General features: G+C 36.2%; 1 protein-coding gene across 2 annotated transcripts in view; it reads right to left on the bottom strand.

The window, feature by feature from the left end:
* Positions 1 to 15788, bottom strand: part of WDR35 (WD repeat domain 35) — a 60395-nt gene that overhangs the window by 26162 nt on the left and 18445 nt on the right. The window contains exons 9-14 of one of the 2 annotated variants that reach the window (XM_065890986.1): positions 15146 to 15271; positions 12152 to 12337; positions 9496 to 9528; positions 9076 to 9136; positions 3090 to 3234; positions 334 to 403 (exon numbers count right to left, since the gene is read on the bottom strand). In XM_065890986.1, coding sequence (XP_065747058.1) covers positions 334 to 403; positions 3090 to 3234; positions 9076 to 9136; positions 9496 to 9528; positions 12152 to 12337; positions 15146 to 15271 — 621 coding nt within the window. The remainder of the gene's footprint in view (positions 1 to 333; positions 404 to 3089; positions 3235 to 9075; positions 9137 to 9495; positions 9529 to 12151; positions 12338 to 15145; positions 15272 to 15788) is intronic. The other variant, XM_065890987.1, reaches the window with a different exon arrangement.

Below are 15788 nucleotides of genomic sequence, written 5' to 3'. Positions count from 1 at the left end.
CAGCATCATTACCGATGTCAATTCCCTGATTTTGATATTACACTATAGTTATGTAAGATGTCACCATTGAGGGAAGCTGGGTAAAGAGGCTCTATGTGCTATTTTTGCAACTTCCTGTGGGCCTATGATCATGTCAAAATAAACTTTTTTTCAAAATCAAAAGAAGAAAAAACGGATCTAGAAAAATTTGAATTAGAATAGAAATTTTTAAAAGAATTACTAGAGTAAAACGCTATTCGTTGGAAACAAATTATTTTCAGGTCTCAAAATAAAATTACAGTATTTCCACATCTATGGATATTAACATTTGCTGGCAATAATAAAATCACTTACTTGAATGGCTTTAGTATAATCAAGCACACCATCCACTGATCCAGAAGGAGTATCATCAACATGATAAATTCTGAAAAAAAAAAATTTAATTTCAATGATAGTATAAGTAAGGTTTATACTATTTCATGATCTCTAGAACAATTAAAGGATTGGATGACACCAAAGAATACTGTTATTTAATATTACTGTCCTGATTATTTTAAAGAGTTCTTGACACAGCTCAATCTTACAAAGTCAGAAACTACCTACCATGTGTTTACTAGTTATGCAAGTGCCGTGCTCCTGAGAGCTATGCCAAAAATATATTTGGACACTGAATCATATATTTCCAGTGAATTTCGGTAGAAGCCCCGAGAGGTATCTTCCCTTACTCCCCCAATGAACATCGGTCAGGAACAACTTCTAAAGCATCAAGTTTCTCTGTTGTTTCTCCATAATTTCCCTTCTAACGATATGCTTAATAAAGGTAAAACGTAAGTGCATTTGGGAAGCTCTAACTAATGGAATTCTTGTTCTGAAGTAAAGAACCCTCCCCTATGCCTACTGTGTTATGAAGATGCACCACTTCTGGTGTACCATCTCTCGGATACCTTTACTGTAACACTTATTCACACCACAGTATTGCTGCTAGTTTCCTTGTCTCTCCCACTAGACGGTGATTTTCCTAGAGGCAAAGACTACATCTCCAGTACCTGCCACACACACATTGTCAGGCGCTCTATAATGTCTGCTGAAGAAAACATTAAAATGAATGGAGGTGAACAGAGAAGACACATCATTGAGTAGCTATGAGGCCCTGGGCAAGTTATTTAACTTCTCTGAGCCTCAATTTCTTCATCTGTAAAAGAAGGCTAGCAATTCCCCCTTTGCAGGATTTTTGAGAGGCATAAATAAAACGATGCTTGTAAAGCACACATGTACAGAGCCTGACACATAAAAGGAGTTCAAGACATTGCAGCTGTAATATAATCACAGGAAAATTAAGCCATTTTCCATCTTTAAAATATCATGAAATTTTATCATTGTTAAATTGAAGTCATATTTGTACTTTCACCAATATAATAAGGGATCAAATGTTAAATAAATTTAAAGAAATGTATTAAAAACAGAAAGGTATACTAATTTAGAGGTACCATGTTTCTGCTTTCTAATACATTTTTATTAAGTACATACAGTCAATATTTCTACTTAGTTATCACAAAATATAAGTCAAAGGTTAGAATAGGAGGTCTCTCAAGAGATCATTTGACCCAAATCCCTTTCTTAAAACAAGTAGGGTACTACAAGAAAGGCCAATCTGAGGAAAGTGGCTCAGAGCCAGATAAACCTGGCATTGTGTCCCATCTCCTTTTATCAGCTGGGAACCTCTGGCAAATAATTTACGCTGTGTGTCTCAGTTTCCTCTCTGTGAAACAGGAATAATACGAGTACTGACTAGACTTCCCAGTGTCTGGCACACAAGAAGTAGTACTCCATCGATGCTGGTTCCTATCAGCGTCACCAACGGTATTTTACAGATGACGAGACTGAAGTTCAGAGAGAACTGGCCCAAAGTCATTAAAACTAGGAAGTATACAGAAATATAAGGAAATGATGCCTTCTTTATTTAAACACAAGCCAGAATCTCTTTAGCTGGTTCACAGAGCACAGTCACTCCATGGAGAGGCTAGACTATTCTGCCCCAACCTTGTCCTAAGATCCACCTTCTTCCCACAGACCGCAGGTCTCTTGTTACTAGCGCTAGTAACAAAGAGGCCAAAGGTTCTTCCCACTGGGTCTTTCAGAACTACAGAGAATACAAGATATAGTATTTTTCCACTTCTTTTTTTTCCTGCTTCCACATGAATTCAGGTATGCAAAATACTTTTACTGGGGTTATATCACCTACCTTAGTACACGAGTGAGTCTTAAAGGGAAGGGAAGATTGCATTAAGATCTCAAGTATGTGTGAAGGAAAATGATTTGAAAAAAGCAACCTGAGATTTCTGACATGACTTCCCGCTGCCCACCACCACCAACACAGGCCTGTGCCCTCATTAACAATCATTAGGTTAAAATTACTCAACCAAATGCTTTGCTTAAAGCCTTAGGATAACAACAAAAGGGCAGCAAACATGGAATATCACTAACAGAGACAATATAACTTACGAAACACAGTAAATGCACTGCTATACTTATTAGAAAGAATCCCTCCATCCTGGCTCCTAATTTCTCCACGTGGTAGAGTCATCTTTACCCCCAGTTATCAGAAATAGTTCCAACCCCAAAACCCCTGGAATCTAGGGCAAGAGAAAGAAGGCAAGTGACCGATTCTCCCCACCTAGAGACCTCCTCCATATCTGTGTCTAAGGACCTGCCTCTCCTGTGATGATTATGATACTAGAATCACCCCACCGTCCTGGAAAGACCTCTACCTCTAACCCATAGGAATTAAGTATTGGGTAGACAATCATATGTCAGTGCAGCATTATAACTCTAATACGGCAAGAGTAGATAAGTGAGAATAGCCATCCCTTATAAAAACATAGGTTTCCAGTCTTTAACTCTAAAGGCTTTTCTTTTGTTACACCATGCTACCTCTCTTTTATTCTGATAAATTTAAACACATAAATCTGCAAGATATTCAAATTAATGGAAAATTATTTCTAGTAATCAAAACAATTTACAGTTCTCAAGCATGACAATTTGTAAATAGCTACGTCCGGTTTAAATGTGATATGGTTGAGCTACTAAAAAATGTTCATCAAAAGATATACCTTTCTCTCCCTTCTTTTCGAGACCGGGTGATCTGATTAATTTCCAATGCTGTGAGCTTCTTTGCCACACGATACTGCCAGGTATAAAATGCTTCTTTTGAAGCTGCTATCACATGGGTTTTGGTCATTGTAACAAACAATGGTACTATTAAAAAGAACATTAAGGCAATTGGGTTACAATTAGACAGAACCACAAAATGTGCTGCAAAAGACTTCTGTGATCACTGGGTCCAGCCTCGCATCTTATAGACAATATACCCTAAAAACAGTCTGAGAACTCAGAAGAGTCAAAAGTTTGTAGGACCATACAGAAATATCAACTCAAAATGAATCAGACATAAGTATAGAACTCTTAGAAGAAAACTTATGTGTAAATCTATGGGACATTGGGTTAGGCAATGATTTCTTAAATATGACACCAAAACCACAAGCAAGAAAAGAAAAAGTAGATAAACTGGACTTCATCAAAATTAAAAACATTTGTGCTTCAAATGACACCAGCAAAAAAGTGAAAACACAATCCACAAATGGAAGAAAATATTTGAAAATCATATACATGATAGGGAATTACATCTAGAATGTATAAAGAACTCTTGTAACTCAATAATAAAAAGACAAATAGCACAATTTAAAATTGGGCAAAGCATCTGAGCAGACATTTTTCCAATGAAGATGTACAAATGGCTACTAAGCAAATGAAAAGATGCTCAACATTATTAGCCACCAGGCAAATCAAATTCACAATGAGATAACACTTCACACCTACTAGCATGGCTAGAATCAAGAAGTCAGACAATAATGAGTATTTGCAAAAAAAATGTGGAGAAATGGTAGGAATGTAAAGTGGTGCATCCACTTTGAAAAACAGCTCGGTAGTTCTTCAAAATGTTAAATATATCAATAGAATTACCACATGCCCTAGCAATTCCACTCCTAGGTATATACCCAAGAGAAATGAAAACATATGTCTACACAAAAACTCATACACAGGGGTCTCCCTGGTGGCGCAGTGGTTGGCAGTCCGCCTGCCGATTCAGGGGACACAGGTTCGTGCCCCGGACAGGGAGGATCCCACGTGCCGCGGAGCGGCTGGGCCCGTGAGCCATGGCCGCTGAGCCTGCGCGTCCGGAGCCTGTGCTCCGCAACCGGAGAGGCAGCGGCAGTGAGAGGCCCGCGTACAGCAAAGACAAACAAACAAACAAAAAAAAAAACAAAAAAAACTCATACACAAATATTAATAACTGCATTCATAAGAGTCAAAAAAATAGAAACAGCCCAAATGGATAAATAAAATCCCACTCCTTCCTCCCATCCCCACTACCATTACTGCTTGGTTCAGGCCTTTATCCTTCCCTCTGATCTCATATGTGTTATATTTCCTCATTAATTTAGAAAATGAAATTCTCCAAATTTAGGAATATAGTCTCTTAAACATTTTTTTCATCTGTTCCATTTCTTAGAGAATATTTAATTAAATTCCTACTGTGTACCCTTTGATGAAGTAGTCTCATCAAATCCATCTTACAGATACAGAGGATTAAAGATGTAAAATAACTTGCCCAAGGTCACAAACAAAATAAACAATATAAAATTAAACACACACATTCACAAAAAAATAGAAAAACAAAAAACTCTTTCATAAAAGATCATTTTAGTAGCTAATTTCTAAATTCACAATTAAAATGGTACAAAACATACTGCTCTCTTCAAAACTACTGTACCAAGTAATCATTAATACAGTCAGAATAAAGGAACAGTGTTAAAAACAGCTACCATTTATGGAGTTCTTGCCACAGTCCAAATAAAGGACATTTAGGGCAGTAAGAGACTTAGGAACTAAACAAAGAATTAGAAACTAGATTGATGGTATAGTGTTAACTGAACAGATTAACAAGTCGAGATTCAAACGCAAGAATTTTTATATGCTAAATAAATAACTAGTATAGTTGAATCATATTAAAAAGTTTTTTTTTAATTAGAGTTGTCAAGATTTCTCTATTCAAAATGTGTACCACTACCAAACTCTAGAGGGAGTGAGAAGCCTTCCTGTAGGGAACAGCTGGTTGGAAGGCAGTCCTGAGAATGGTGGCAGAGCCCGATTCAGGGGCAGCCCTAAGTGGGACAAATGAGCAGGCCAGGCCTAGGCTTTGCTGAGCTTTTGCTGATCCCATCTGCACTAAATCATAAGACATTTGCTAAATATTCAGTAAATTCTACCACAGGTACTTTGATGCCGGTAACTATTATGCCTTTAGTGTGATGTGAAGTAAGTTCACAAACCTTAACTGCTTTCTAATAAAATAGTTTTTCCTAAGCATATAAAAGCATTTTTCTAACCAATGTTTAGCTACAATTATAAATTATACTCATGTTTCCTTTTTTTTGATACATCCTAAATAATCACAAGTTTATTATCAGCCTAATTAATTCAAAATTAAAAAGTGGTTCATAGCAAGTCAGACTTCTTGGATTTATATCACAGGCACTTGCTAACTCCGTGGCCTTAGATAAATTACTTATTCTCTCTGAACCTCTGTTTGCTTACTGTAAATTGAAGATAATAATAATATTACAAACCTTATAGAGCTACTTTAAGGATTAAGAGAGATAACAAATATCAACCATAGTACAGTGCCTGGCATAGAATAAATGCTTAATAATAATAATTTTAAATGCCAATATTTATTGAATTTTTAAAATTATATGTCAGGCATTTTAATATAATTATATAGTTATGATATATAATTATATTAATATATAATTAATGTATTACATACATAACTCACACCTACCCTATAAGGCAGGCACTATTATTACCCCCATTTAGCAGATGAAGAAACTGAAGGACGGAATGGTTAAATAACTCACTGAAGTTGCACAGCTAGAAAGCGGTAGAAGCTGGGACACAAACACAGTCAATCTGGTTCCAGAATCTGTGCTCTTAACCACTATGGCAGACTGATTCTCATTAAGGGTTAATAACTGTTAGGTGAGGTTGCTATTATTTTTTGCTTTTTATAATAAAACGATATATAAATTCACGAGTCAATACAAAAAACAAATACAATATATACGAAACATGTTCTTTTGAATCAGCATGGCAGTAATTTTGGCAAATTCATATGGGCAGATAATCCTATCGACATAAATTATGCTAGATCATTATTTATTATCTATCCCATCCAGGTGGTTTAGTTCTTAGTTTGCTAGAACTAAGCCTCTAGGAAAAAGTTAGAAGACCAAATTTTAACAGACTGAATATTTTAGGAAAAAAATATAACCAGGAAAAAAGCAGTCCATGTCCTTCTCAACTATTCAGTATCCAGAAAGAAAAAATTTGAAATATCTAGAAAGATCATTGGGAAAAAATTGTAAAGAAAGTAATTATGCTTCCATTAATTGAAATTTGTAACACTAATAGGTAATAGTTACTAGCTAAGCAAGGATGTAAAATAATTTAGGACAATCTAGGAATTCACATATAAGTAAAACCTGCTTGTAATATTTTAATGCTGAGGCCTGAAATAAATGTCTACATCTGTAATGTTCCCCCACGTTTCTACCTACTTCTCAGCCCTTTAAAGAGCTGCTAAACTGAAATTGCACTGAACTGTTTTCATCACATCACCTCTCTCTGGCCTATATAGAAGACGTAGTGCAAATGCTACCGGCCACCATTAGAAAGCTCCTACGTGCTCCCCACAAAATGGCTGCAGCACAGGCACCTGGTACTTTTCAGGCACTTTTCACGCCTTCATTCCTCTGCAAATGCTGTTTCCTCTCCTTAAAGTGTTACCTGAAGAAATACTTATCCTTCAGAACTCAGCTCAAATGAAACCTTCTCTAAGTAGAAAAAATGTCCCTGACATCCTTATGCACCGGTATCTACTTATCTAGCACCTAGCACCAAAACCTAGCACACAGCAGGGGAGCAAATGTCCTTGTTCAATAGACTACCTATATTTTAATTATCTGTTTAGACATTCTACAGGAAATGTCAGAGTTAATTTCTTATCACTCCCAGTACCCAGTACAGTACCTGAAACAGTATATACTCATTGATGGTTTGCTAAAGAAATAGATTTTATTTTAAATATTTTCATACATTCAATAAACATTTGTTACGGGGCAAGCACAGCATTAGGCAGTGGGGATACAGAAATGAATAAACATGGTTAGATCTTTAAGAAGCTCAAAATCTTGGAGGGAAGGTAGATAAGAAAATCAATAATCACAGGGCAGAGTAAGTACTTTGGATAGAAGCACACCAAAGGTATACTGAGGGCTCGAAGGAAGAGGCCCCAAAAATGGTACCTAACTCTTACATGTACAGTACAACAGAGCCTCACAAACTAAACTTCTGTAATAATACATAATGTTCTTTTTAAAAGTTTCTCTAGAGATTTTCAGGAAGAGCAGATGACAAATCACATTTCCTAGAACAATATCAGTTATATACTTTTTTTGCTTTAGCCTCTAGTCCTCATGAAAATTTGGCATAGAAACTTAAAAAAGGAATTTCACAGGATATGTGTGAAGCAAAAATGTTGAATTTTTGGCTGAGTTTACTGCAGACCAGTGAAAGAACTGTTTGTTAAAATTTCAGCCAGTGAGACCGCAAAAAAGTTTCAAGACTCAAAAATACAAATAATCATGCCCTCAAGCATTTGCCATTTTATGAAGGTAAAGGATTCACAACTGGCTTTATTAAAACATAGACTGCACGTGATTAAAATACTTTGAGGCTAACCCTATCATCATTATGATATTATGTTAAAACTTTTGATACTAAAAGAAAAAGCATATAATCTGAAGACTGATAGAATTCATCCCTTAGATTTAAGACTATTATATTTCTAATAAATAGAAGATATTCATGTGATAAGTATAATAATTTTAAGCTAAGGAATATTAACATTAACAAAGAACACTAACATTTATGTACATATATAAATATATAGAGAGAAACATATAAGCATACCTAACACTGAACATAAGACAAGAAGTTGAAAAGTTTCAATGTTTAAAAGTTACCAAGACCCTAAACATAGAGTTTAAAATCTTTGAGGCCAGTAAGTATTCTTCACATTTGCTTGTATCACCCAAATACCTTAGCAAAATACTTAGAAGGCACACTTTAACATTTAATTGTTAAGGCTGAATGTGAAATCTAAAAACAAAAAAGACTAGTCCTCAGATTCAGAAGATAATTCAATGGGTCTTCAATTTTTGAAACCTACTATTTTTTCTAACACCATATCCAATAAACTAATATACACTTTAAAAGAAAATCATTCTTTTGGAAGTTATAGTGAAATTGGCAACAAAATATTTGGTAACAACTTTTGACAAAATACTAAGAATAAGATTTGGAATTTTTTATGGTTACTTTCATAGCCATTGGATAGAGGGAAGGGTAAATCTAAAGAAACAAATGTCTTCTGAAAACAAAAAAGTCAGAAATTTTTTTAAGTTGTCCCTATTAATAAACTAATTTCATCAGAAAAATCTGGACAATGCAAACTCACTTTAACAAGCAGCTAAAGTGTTTTTTATGGAAGAGAGGTACTTGGCAGTTTATTAATAATAAAAGTGGTTTCATGGCAGAATTCTTTCTATAATCCTCAGTGTATTACATACTAATCATTACACTGGATACCAATTCTCATACAATTATATTTCCCATTTAAAGCAATTGATGGCAGTATAGCAGTCGTGAGATTCTTGTGAATTTTAGATAGAGTGAACTTAAAAGTTATTGTATTAAGCAGGATCCTTCTGAGAGTGAAATGGGGCATTACTAATAATTTTACCATGACAACAGGCATAGACTGGTACTGAACCTGAACCTGGCAAACCAGGAAGTATGTTCATCCTTGTTTTAGAGAATACCGTTCTAATTAATAGTAATACCATTGTTACATTTTAAAATTAGTTTACAAATAAGACTTGATTAAAGAGGGAGTAAATATTAACATTTCCTTACCAAGATCAATGTATTTGGGATCCAGAGGTGTGCCAATAGAATTACAAAGAACTAGCACAAACTGTGAACAAATAAAACAGAAAGTATCAAAACTCCTGCTTATGTATTGTAAAAGAAATAATGCTTAACATACCATGCTTATCTCTTTTTCAAGTATCACTAACATGGAAAGAATTGATAAAATTAAATACAAAGAACAGCAAAGATAATCTACAGGACAAAAGTAAAGAAATATGCACTAAAATTAAACTAAGGCTGATTTCTCAATATAGTGGAACACTGGTTTTTAAGAGACCATTTAAGAAACACAAGTACACTGGCTACTTTTCATTTTTATACTTCTAAAATTCCTGGTCAGCTATAACCTCAAAACTCATTTTTGTCCTATAACCAGCTATGTAAGAGCCAACAATTTGTTACCGTTGCACCAAATGTTTCCATCTCGTTCTCCTCCTTTGAAGCAATATATAAATGACATGAGAAATTCAGAAAAATTCAGTTAATTCAGAAAAAAACATACCCCAACCCAATGAAAATAACTTAAAATGCCCAGTGGTTAACACATACACAATTATCAATGATTAATATTAGGAAAAATAATCGAACATAATGCACACTTTACATCAGATTATTCTAATGGTAATTTCAATTTTTTTGCTGTTAGTCACCTTCTCTATATCTAGTACTAAGAATAATATTTTACATAGATGTTTTCTTGATTAGAATAATAATTTCAAATAAACCAATGCTCAACGTACTATTTACACAGACTTCTTTTCTCAGTATCTCAAGTAAAACTTGTTTAATTTCATAAACGTAAACTAAATGATAAAAAAATACAGTAAAATATCATAATTTACTCTTCCACTACTTAAAACAAGCTTATTTACTGCCACAAAATATAAATGTTTTCCATAATTATTATTCACATGCTCATAGCTTAAAGAATCAAATGAGACATCTTACTAAAAACAGAAGTCCCCCAACTTCCCATTTCTTGCTCCCTAGAGTAATTACTTTCAGCTCCTGTAATGCATTCTTTTGCTATTCACCTCCACAAATGTAAGTAACATGTTTACAATGCTACTTCTTGTTCTGTTTTGTTTCAGTTCAGGACATCATGTAAGCATTACTTTCACCCCTCCTTCCCAGCCCCCCATTACACAGGAGCACACTCCCATCACTCCATCTTTCCACTACAGTCTTGTTAAATCGGAATTTAAGTTTTAAAATGTTATTATAGTTCAATTTTTAAACAATTTTATTTTTTTAAAAAATCTAGTGAATACATCATTTTGACTCTAAATGCTATTCAGTGAAGCTGAGGCAAGTATAACATGATTTGTTTTCCTTTCAAGCATGTTTTAAAGCTTTCCCTGGTGTGGATAATTGCCTTTATTTTTTTCTCTTTGCTTAGTTTTCTCTGTGTTTATTACTAACTCAAGTCCCCAGCTGTCTCCCGGTTATCTATGTGTCCCCTCAGGCGGTCAACCACATTAACTATTCTACTAATTTCATCTTGAATTTCTTTTGGAGCCACCTGGGCTGCTCTCATTTGATGACTCACTCCCTAGGCGTGTGCACAACTGCCAGCTGGTACCAGTCCACGCCACTGTTGTCAGGTTACCTGGTTTCTTCCTCTTTCTTAGTTTATTCTTCGTTTTGGTAAACCATATCCCAAAGTAACCTCCTAAGTTAAGAAAGCTCGGAAGGTAAATTTTTGGTGATCTCGTACATCTAAAAATGTCTTTATTCTACCCTCATATTTAATGAGTAGTTTGCTTAAGGTATGGAATTCAAGGTGGGAAATGATTTTCCCTCAGAATTTTGAAAGCAATTCTCCAAAGTACTGAGGTTGACAAGTCAAATGCCATTATGATACCTGATCCCATGAAATCTGTTCTGGAACCAAGTGGGAAATGAAGACTGCGGTAACATTAATCTAACTGCCCTGTTTTCAGCAAGAGTTCCACCACCCTTCCCTGTGCTTGGTGCCCTTCAGTGCAGGGACTCCGTATCCTCTCTGGAGGGTAAACCAGTCTCCCTCGTGGTTAGAAGGGCAGCTGCCCACAGGCTCAGTAGTGGGAGGGGATCTAGAAATCTGCTCCTTTATATGACCCTTTTTCTTTTTCCCAAAGTATTCTCCTGCCTGCATAATCTCTGGTACTTCCAAATCGCTTTTCTGTTCAATTCTTTCTCCTACCAGGTACCACCACCAAGTCCTGTGTTTGTGGGATTCTGTGATGTAAACTCGTTGCTTCTTTCCTTTCTCCACTGATGGCTGAGGGTTCCATTTTCTTGGGTCTGCTAAGGTAATTACCACTAATCTCCCTACTCTCTAAACTCCAAAATTATGTTGCTTTTTCCTCTCCCTTTCTGATTCCTATGGGCTTATAGCTTTTTAAAAAATACCTTTCCTGTTGTTTCAGTCAGTTTCAGGAGAGAACAGAGCCAAATGTGGCTGTTCAATGGCCACCTTAAACTAAAAATTCTATACTTTTTAATGGGATGAAATAATTTATAACACAGCCAAAGACATTGGTAGTCCTTTCTTGAAAAATTTGCATACTTCCGCAAATATTTAAATTGTTAGCAGACTTTTTTAAAGGGTATTATTTATTTATTGTATGTTATGAGACACTGTCTTTTAAAGCAATATAAGTCCACATAAAAGTACATTTCTGAATGTCAAAACTACCCAAATTGTTATAAATGGCCATTGTTACATAATTTCTTGAGCATTTGTACTAGACATCTGGTTATTCATTTCTACTTATGGAATTTTAAATTGGAAAAGAATTGTGGTGTTTTAAATGTATTTCAGAGACAAAAAGCTTCAGTACAGGTCAATATAAACTGCCAATGGATTAACTAATTGGAGAAAAAAATCAGGGGACACAGAACCAATAGAGTCATATAACTTTCCAAACAGAGGTCTAGATAGACATGGCCAATAGACCCAATACTTTGCTGTACCTGTCAGTACAGAGGCCATGCTTGAGAAGACAGAGAACTATAGCCCAACTCCACCAAGTAGTTAACCCATCTAAGTTTTAAGATATCAAGGAACACCTACCTGAGGATGATTTTCATCAGCTTTTGTAGCCAAAATGCAGAAATCTCCACAAGTAGTAATAGAAATGAGACTCTTCACATACTTAACATATTTCTCGTTGTTTTTTGTATCCCAAAATATAACACAGTACTCTGGACGATCAGGTCTGGTATAAGCATAAACTACAGTGTTTGAGCAATAACCCCACTAGGAAGAAAGGAAGAAGGAAAGGGAGGGAACAGAAGGAGGGAAGGAAGAGAGAGAGAGGAAGGAAGGAAGCAAGGAAGGAAGGAAGGGAGGGAGGGAGGAAGTAAGTTAGGAAGGAAGGAAGGAAGGAGGAGAGAGAGAGAAAGAAAGAAAGAGAAATAAAAAGCAAGCAATTAACATTGGGAAAGTCATATTATTATATTTTTATATTTTTCCTCTAGAAATACTGCAGATACGTGGTTTATCGGTGCTGACAAAACAAATTCTTTAGAAATGGAAGAGAGAAGGACTGAATATTCAGCTTAATCTCTTTTCTCACTAAAATAACAAATCTAAAAGTAATAAAGACAGTTAAAAAAAGGTACCACAAAAATAAATTTGGTTTAACTTTCCTTATTTTAGTTTGTAAGATTTAAGCTTCAGTGGTGAAAATTTCAGACTTTTCAATAGTCAATAACAGTTGTTTGGGGGACAACAGCAAGAGAGATCCCTGCCAAAGTTCAATCCTGAGTCCTGAAGCCAAAATTCAGAAATAGCGGCTTTGCCTTTTTTCTCCCGTCCACATTTTTTAATATTTGTTTTTGTCAGAGTAACATATGCACATAGTTTATAGTCAAATAATTCTACATGGCTTATTTAACACAAAAACAAAATGCAGGAGCCCCCTGCCTAATTTCCTCCTTGGGGTAGCCATTTACAACTATTTTAGCTGTAACTGTTTTGGTATTGATTTCCATATCACATGTGGATTGATTACAGAACTTAGAGCTTTCCCTCTCCCAACAAATTTATACGTAATTTTGAATAAATCAATATTCAGTGTCTACATTATTAACACTGTGTTTACTCTTCTTTCTTGCGGGGGGGAGGGGCCGTGCTGTGGGGCATGTGAGATCCCAGTTCCCCGACCAGGGATCGAACCCACGCCCTGCCCCAGTGGAAGCAGAGTCCCAACCCCTGGACCACCAGGGAAGTCTCCAGTGTTTACTATTCAAAGTAATATGGTGATTACTTTCTAAAATAAACTTGTTAACTCTAAAATAATTTTAGATTTATACAAAAGTTGCAAAACTAATACAGTGTACCCTAACCCTTTACTCATTCTCCCCTGTTGTTAACATCTTACATTACCACAGTACATTTGTCACAACTAAGAAACCAACACTGATACATTACTATTAACAGAACTCCAAACTCAATCTGGGCTTCATTCGCTTTTCCCTAATGTCCTTTTTCTAACCCAGAATCCCCTTTGGAACACATTATTACATTCAGTCGTCATGTCTCCTTAGGCTCCTCTGGGCTATGATGGTTTCTCAGCCTCTCCAGGTTTTTGACGATATTGACAGTGTTGAGGAGTCCTGGTCAGGTAGTATGTAGAATGTGCCTCAATTCATGTTAGTCTGATGTTTTTCTCAGGCTTAGACTGGGGTTACCAGTTTTTAGGAAGATCACCCCACAGGTGAAGACCTCTTCTCATCACATCACATCAGGGGGTAGTGATAGCCATGTGACGTCACTGATGGTGCTAACCTCGATCGCCTGGACAAGGTGGTGTTCTCCAGGTTTCTCCACTGTAAAGTCACTTTCTTTTTTCCCCCTTTTTTTCCATACTCCACTCTTTGGAAGTAAGGCACTAAAGGCAGCCCACACTCAAGTTGGGGGAACGAGGTAGGGGACTTTGCTCCACCTGCTGGCAGGGTGGTGTCTAGTAAATTAGAATACTTCTGTAAGGAAGATTTGTTTCTTCTCCCCCATTTGTTTATTTAAATAATTTATTGATATCAGTTTGTACTCATGGACATTTGTTGTATAATTTGGGTTACAATCCAATGTTACATCATTTATTTTGTTGCTCCGATTGCTCCAGCCTTGGCCACTGTGAGCTCTTTCAGGCTGGCTCCCTTGTCCCTTTGGCGTACCCCATCCTTTTGTTTTTTGAGCACTTCCTTACTTTCTGGCACTATAAGATGCTCCAGGCTTATCTTGCATTTTCCCTGCCCTAGTCCTAGAATCAGTCATTTCTCCAAGGTGCTTGACCTTTAAAAATTAGATATATAAGCCTTCTCACAACAAGTATCCTTAGTAGTTTACCAGCTCAGTCTCATACTTCACAGCTTGTTATGGGTCAAATGTTAAATTTAAGGTAAAATATTGATTAGTCATTATGCTGCTTGGCCTCATTTTCCCCTTCTGATCCATTCTCCGCCATCCTCTGCCCTGCTCCGTGCCCTGGAGGCTGACTTCTATGAAATCCATTACCAGGACTACCTTGCCTTCTGCTTTCCAGTTGGGCTTGGCCAACAGAAGGCACCAGCAGGTGGTGAGATGGGCTGAATTATTTACTCCCCAAGGCTGTCTCTGCCCGGCCAGCTAGCAGTGGCTGTGCCCCTATGGAGTAGATCCTCTTGCCTAGCCACAGAGCTGGTGGGTTCCAGGAACAATACTTCCTTCTCTTGCCCACTGTTGCTAGTCTCTGGGTGCTTGCTTTGTCATCCCGTTCTGGTCCCCTTAACTCTGCTCACCCCTCTGTAATAAACCCTTCATCAATCTCTCTTCAGTTACTCCTTTGTGCCATCTGTTTCCTGCTGAGACCCTGACACTGTTGGAGTAATTTTACTAATTAAATATAGTATTCCAGGAACATTTACCAGTTCTAAGGCCTTCACACTGAAAAAAGCCTCCTTTCAACTGGTTTATAAAACAATGTGGCTATGAATATATGCAAGAAACACACATTATACTTTCAGCTATAACAAAATTATATCATAAAAAACATTTTTTTTTACATTTGCTCTTAATACTCACCTTATAATCGGGTCGAATATTTGCAAAATATATAAAAGAATCAACAGCTAGTGCAACTTTCAGTCCACCTCCCTCCCAAGATAGTGCAGACATCTGCTTTCCAGGAACCTTCAAAGTACCCAGATGCTGAAAAAAGTAATTATATTTAACCTAAAGTATCACAATTAAATAAAATACCACCAATCACTTCACAGAGATCAAAAGTGGTACAAAAATTATTTTATGAAAGGTTGCTACGAACTTCAAATCATTTCCCTTCAATTTTTATAATGTAAAGCAAACATATGAGAGGAGAAATTCACAAACTATAGCCAAAGAATTCAGTATCAAATTTCATCAAATCTAAGATGCCAGAGATTTAAATACGCATCTTTATTTTTATGTACAACTTAGGAAAGAAAAACACACTGCTAGCTAAAAATAGGACAACTTTGATTTTAAGATGCATCCCAATTTAGAGTTGTAAAGAATTGTGCTTCTTAGAATCAATGAAATATTGGAATAATAAACTCAATCCTTGAAGTCTTTCCTCTCGTTCATGCCCCATCCCACCCCCAACAGCCAACCAGATGCCAAGCGTTTTGCTTTCACTCCTTTCTATCCTCCACTACAACTGCCTTCTTTCTTGACTGAACTATGGTGA

Source organism: Phocoena phocoena, chromosome 14, assembly GCF_963924675.1.
Source record: "Phocoena phocoena chromosome 14, mPhoPho1.1, whole genome shotgun sequence".
Classification (NCBI taxonomy): domain Eukaryota; kingdom Metazoa; phylum Chordata; class Mammalia; order Artiodactyla; family Phocoenidae; genus Phocoena; species Phocoena phocoena.
This window is presented reverse-complemented; position numbering and strand designations above follow the sequence as displayed.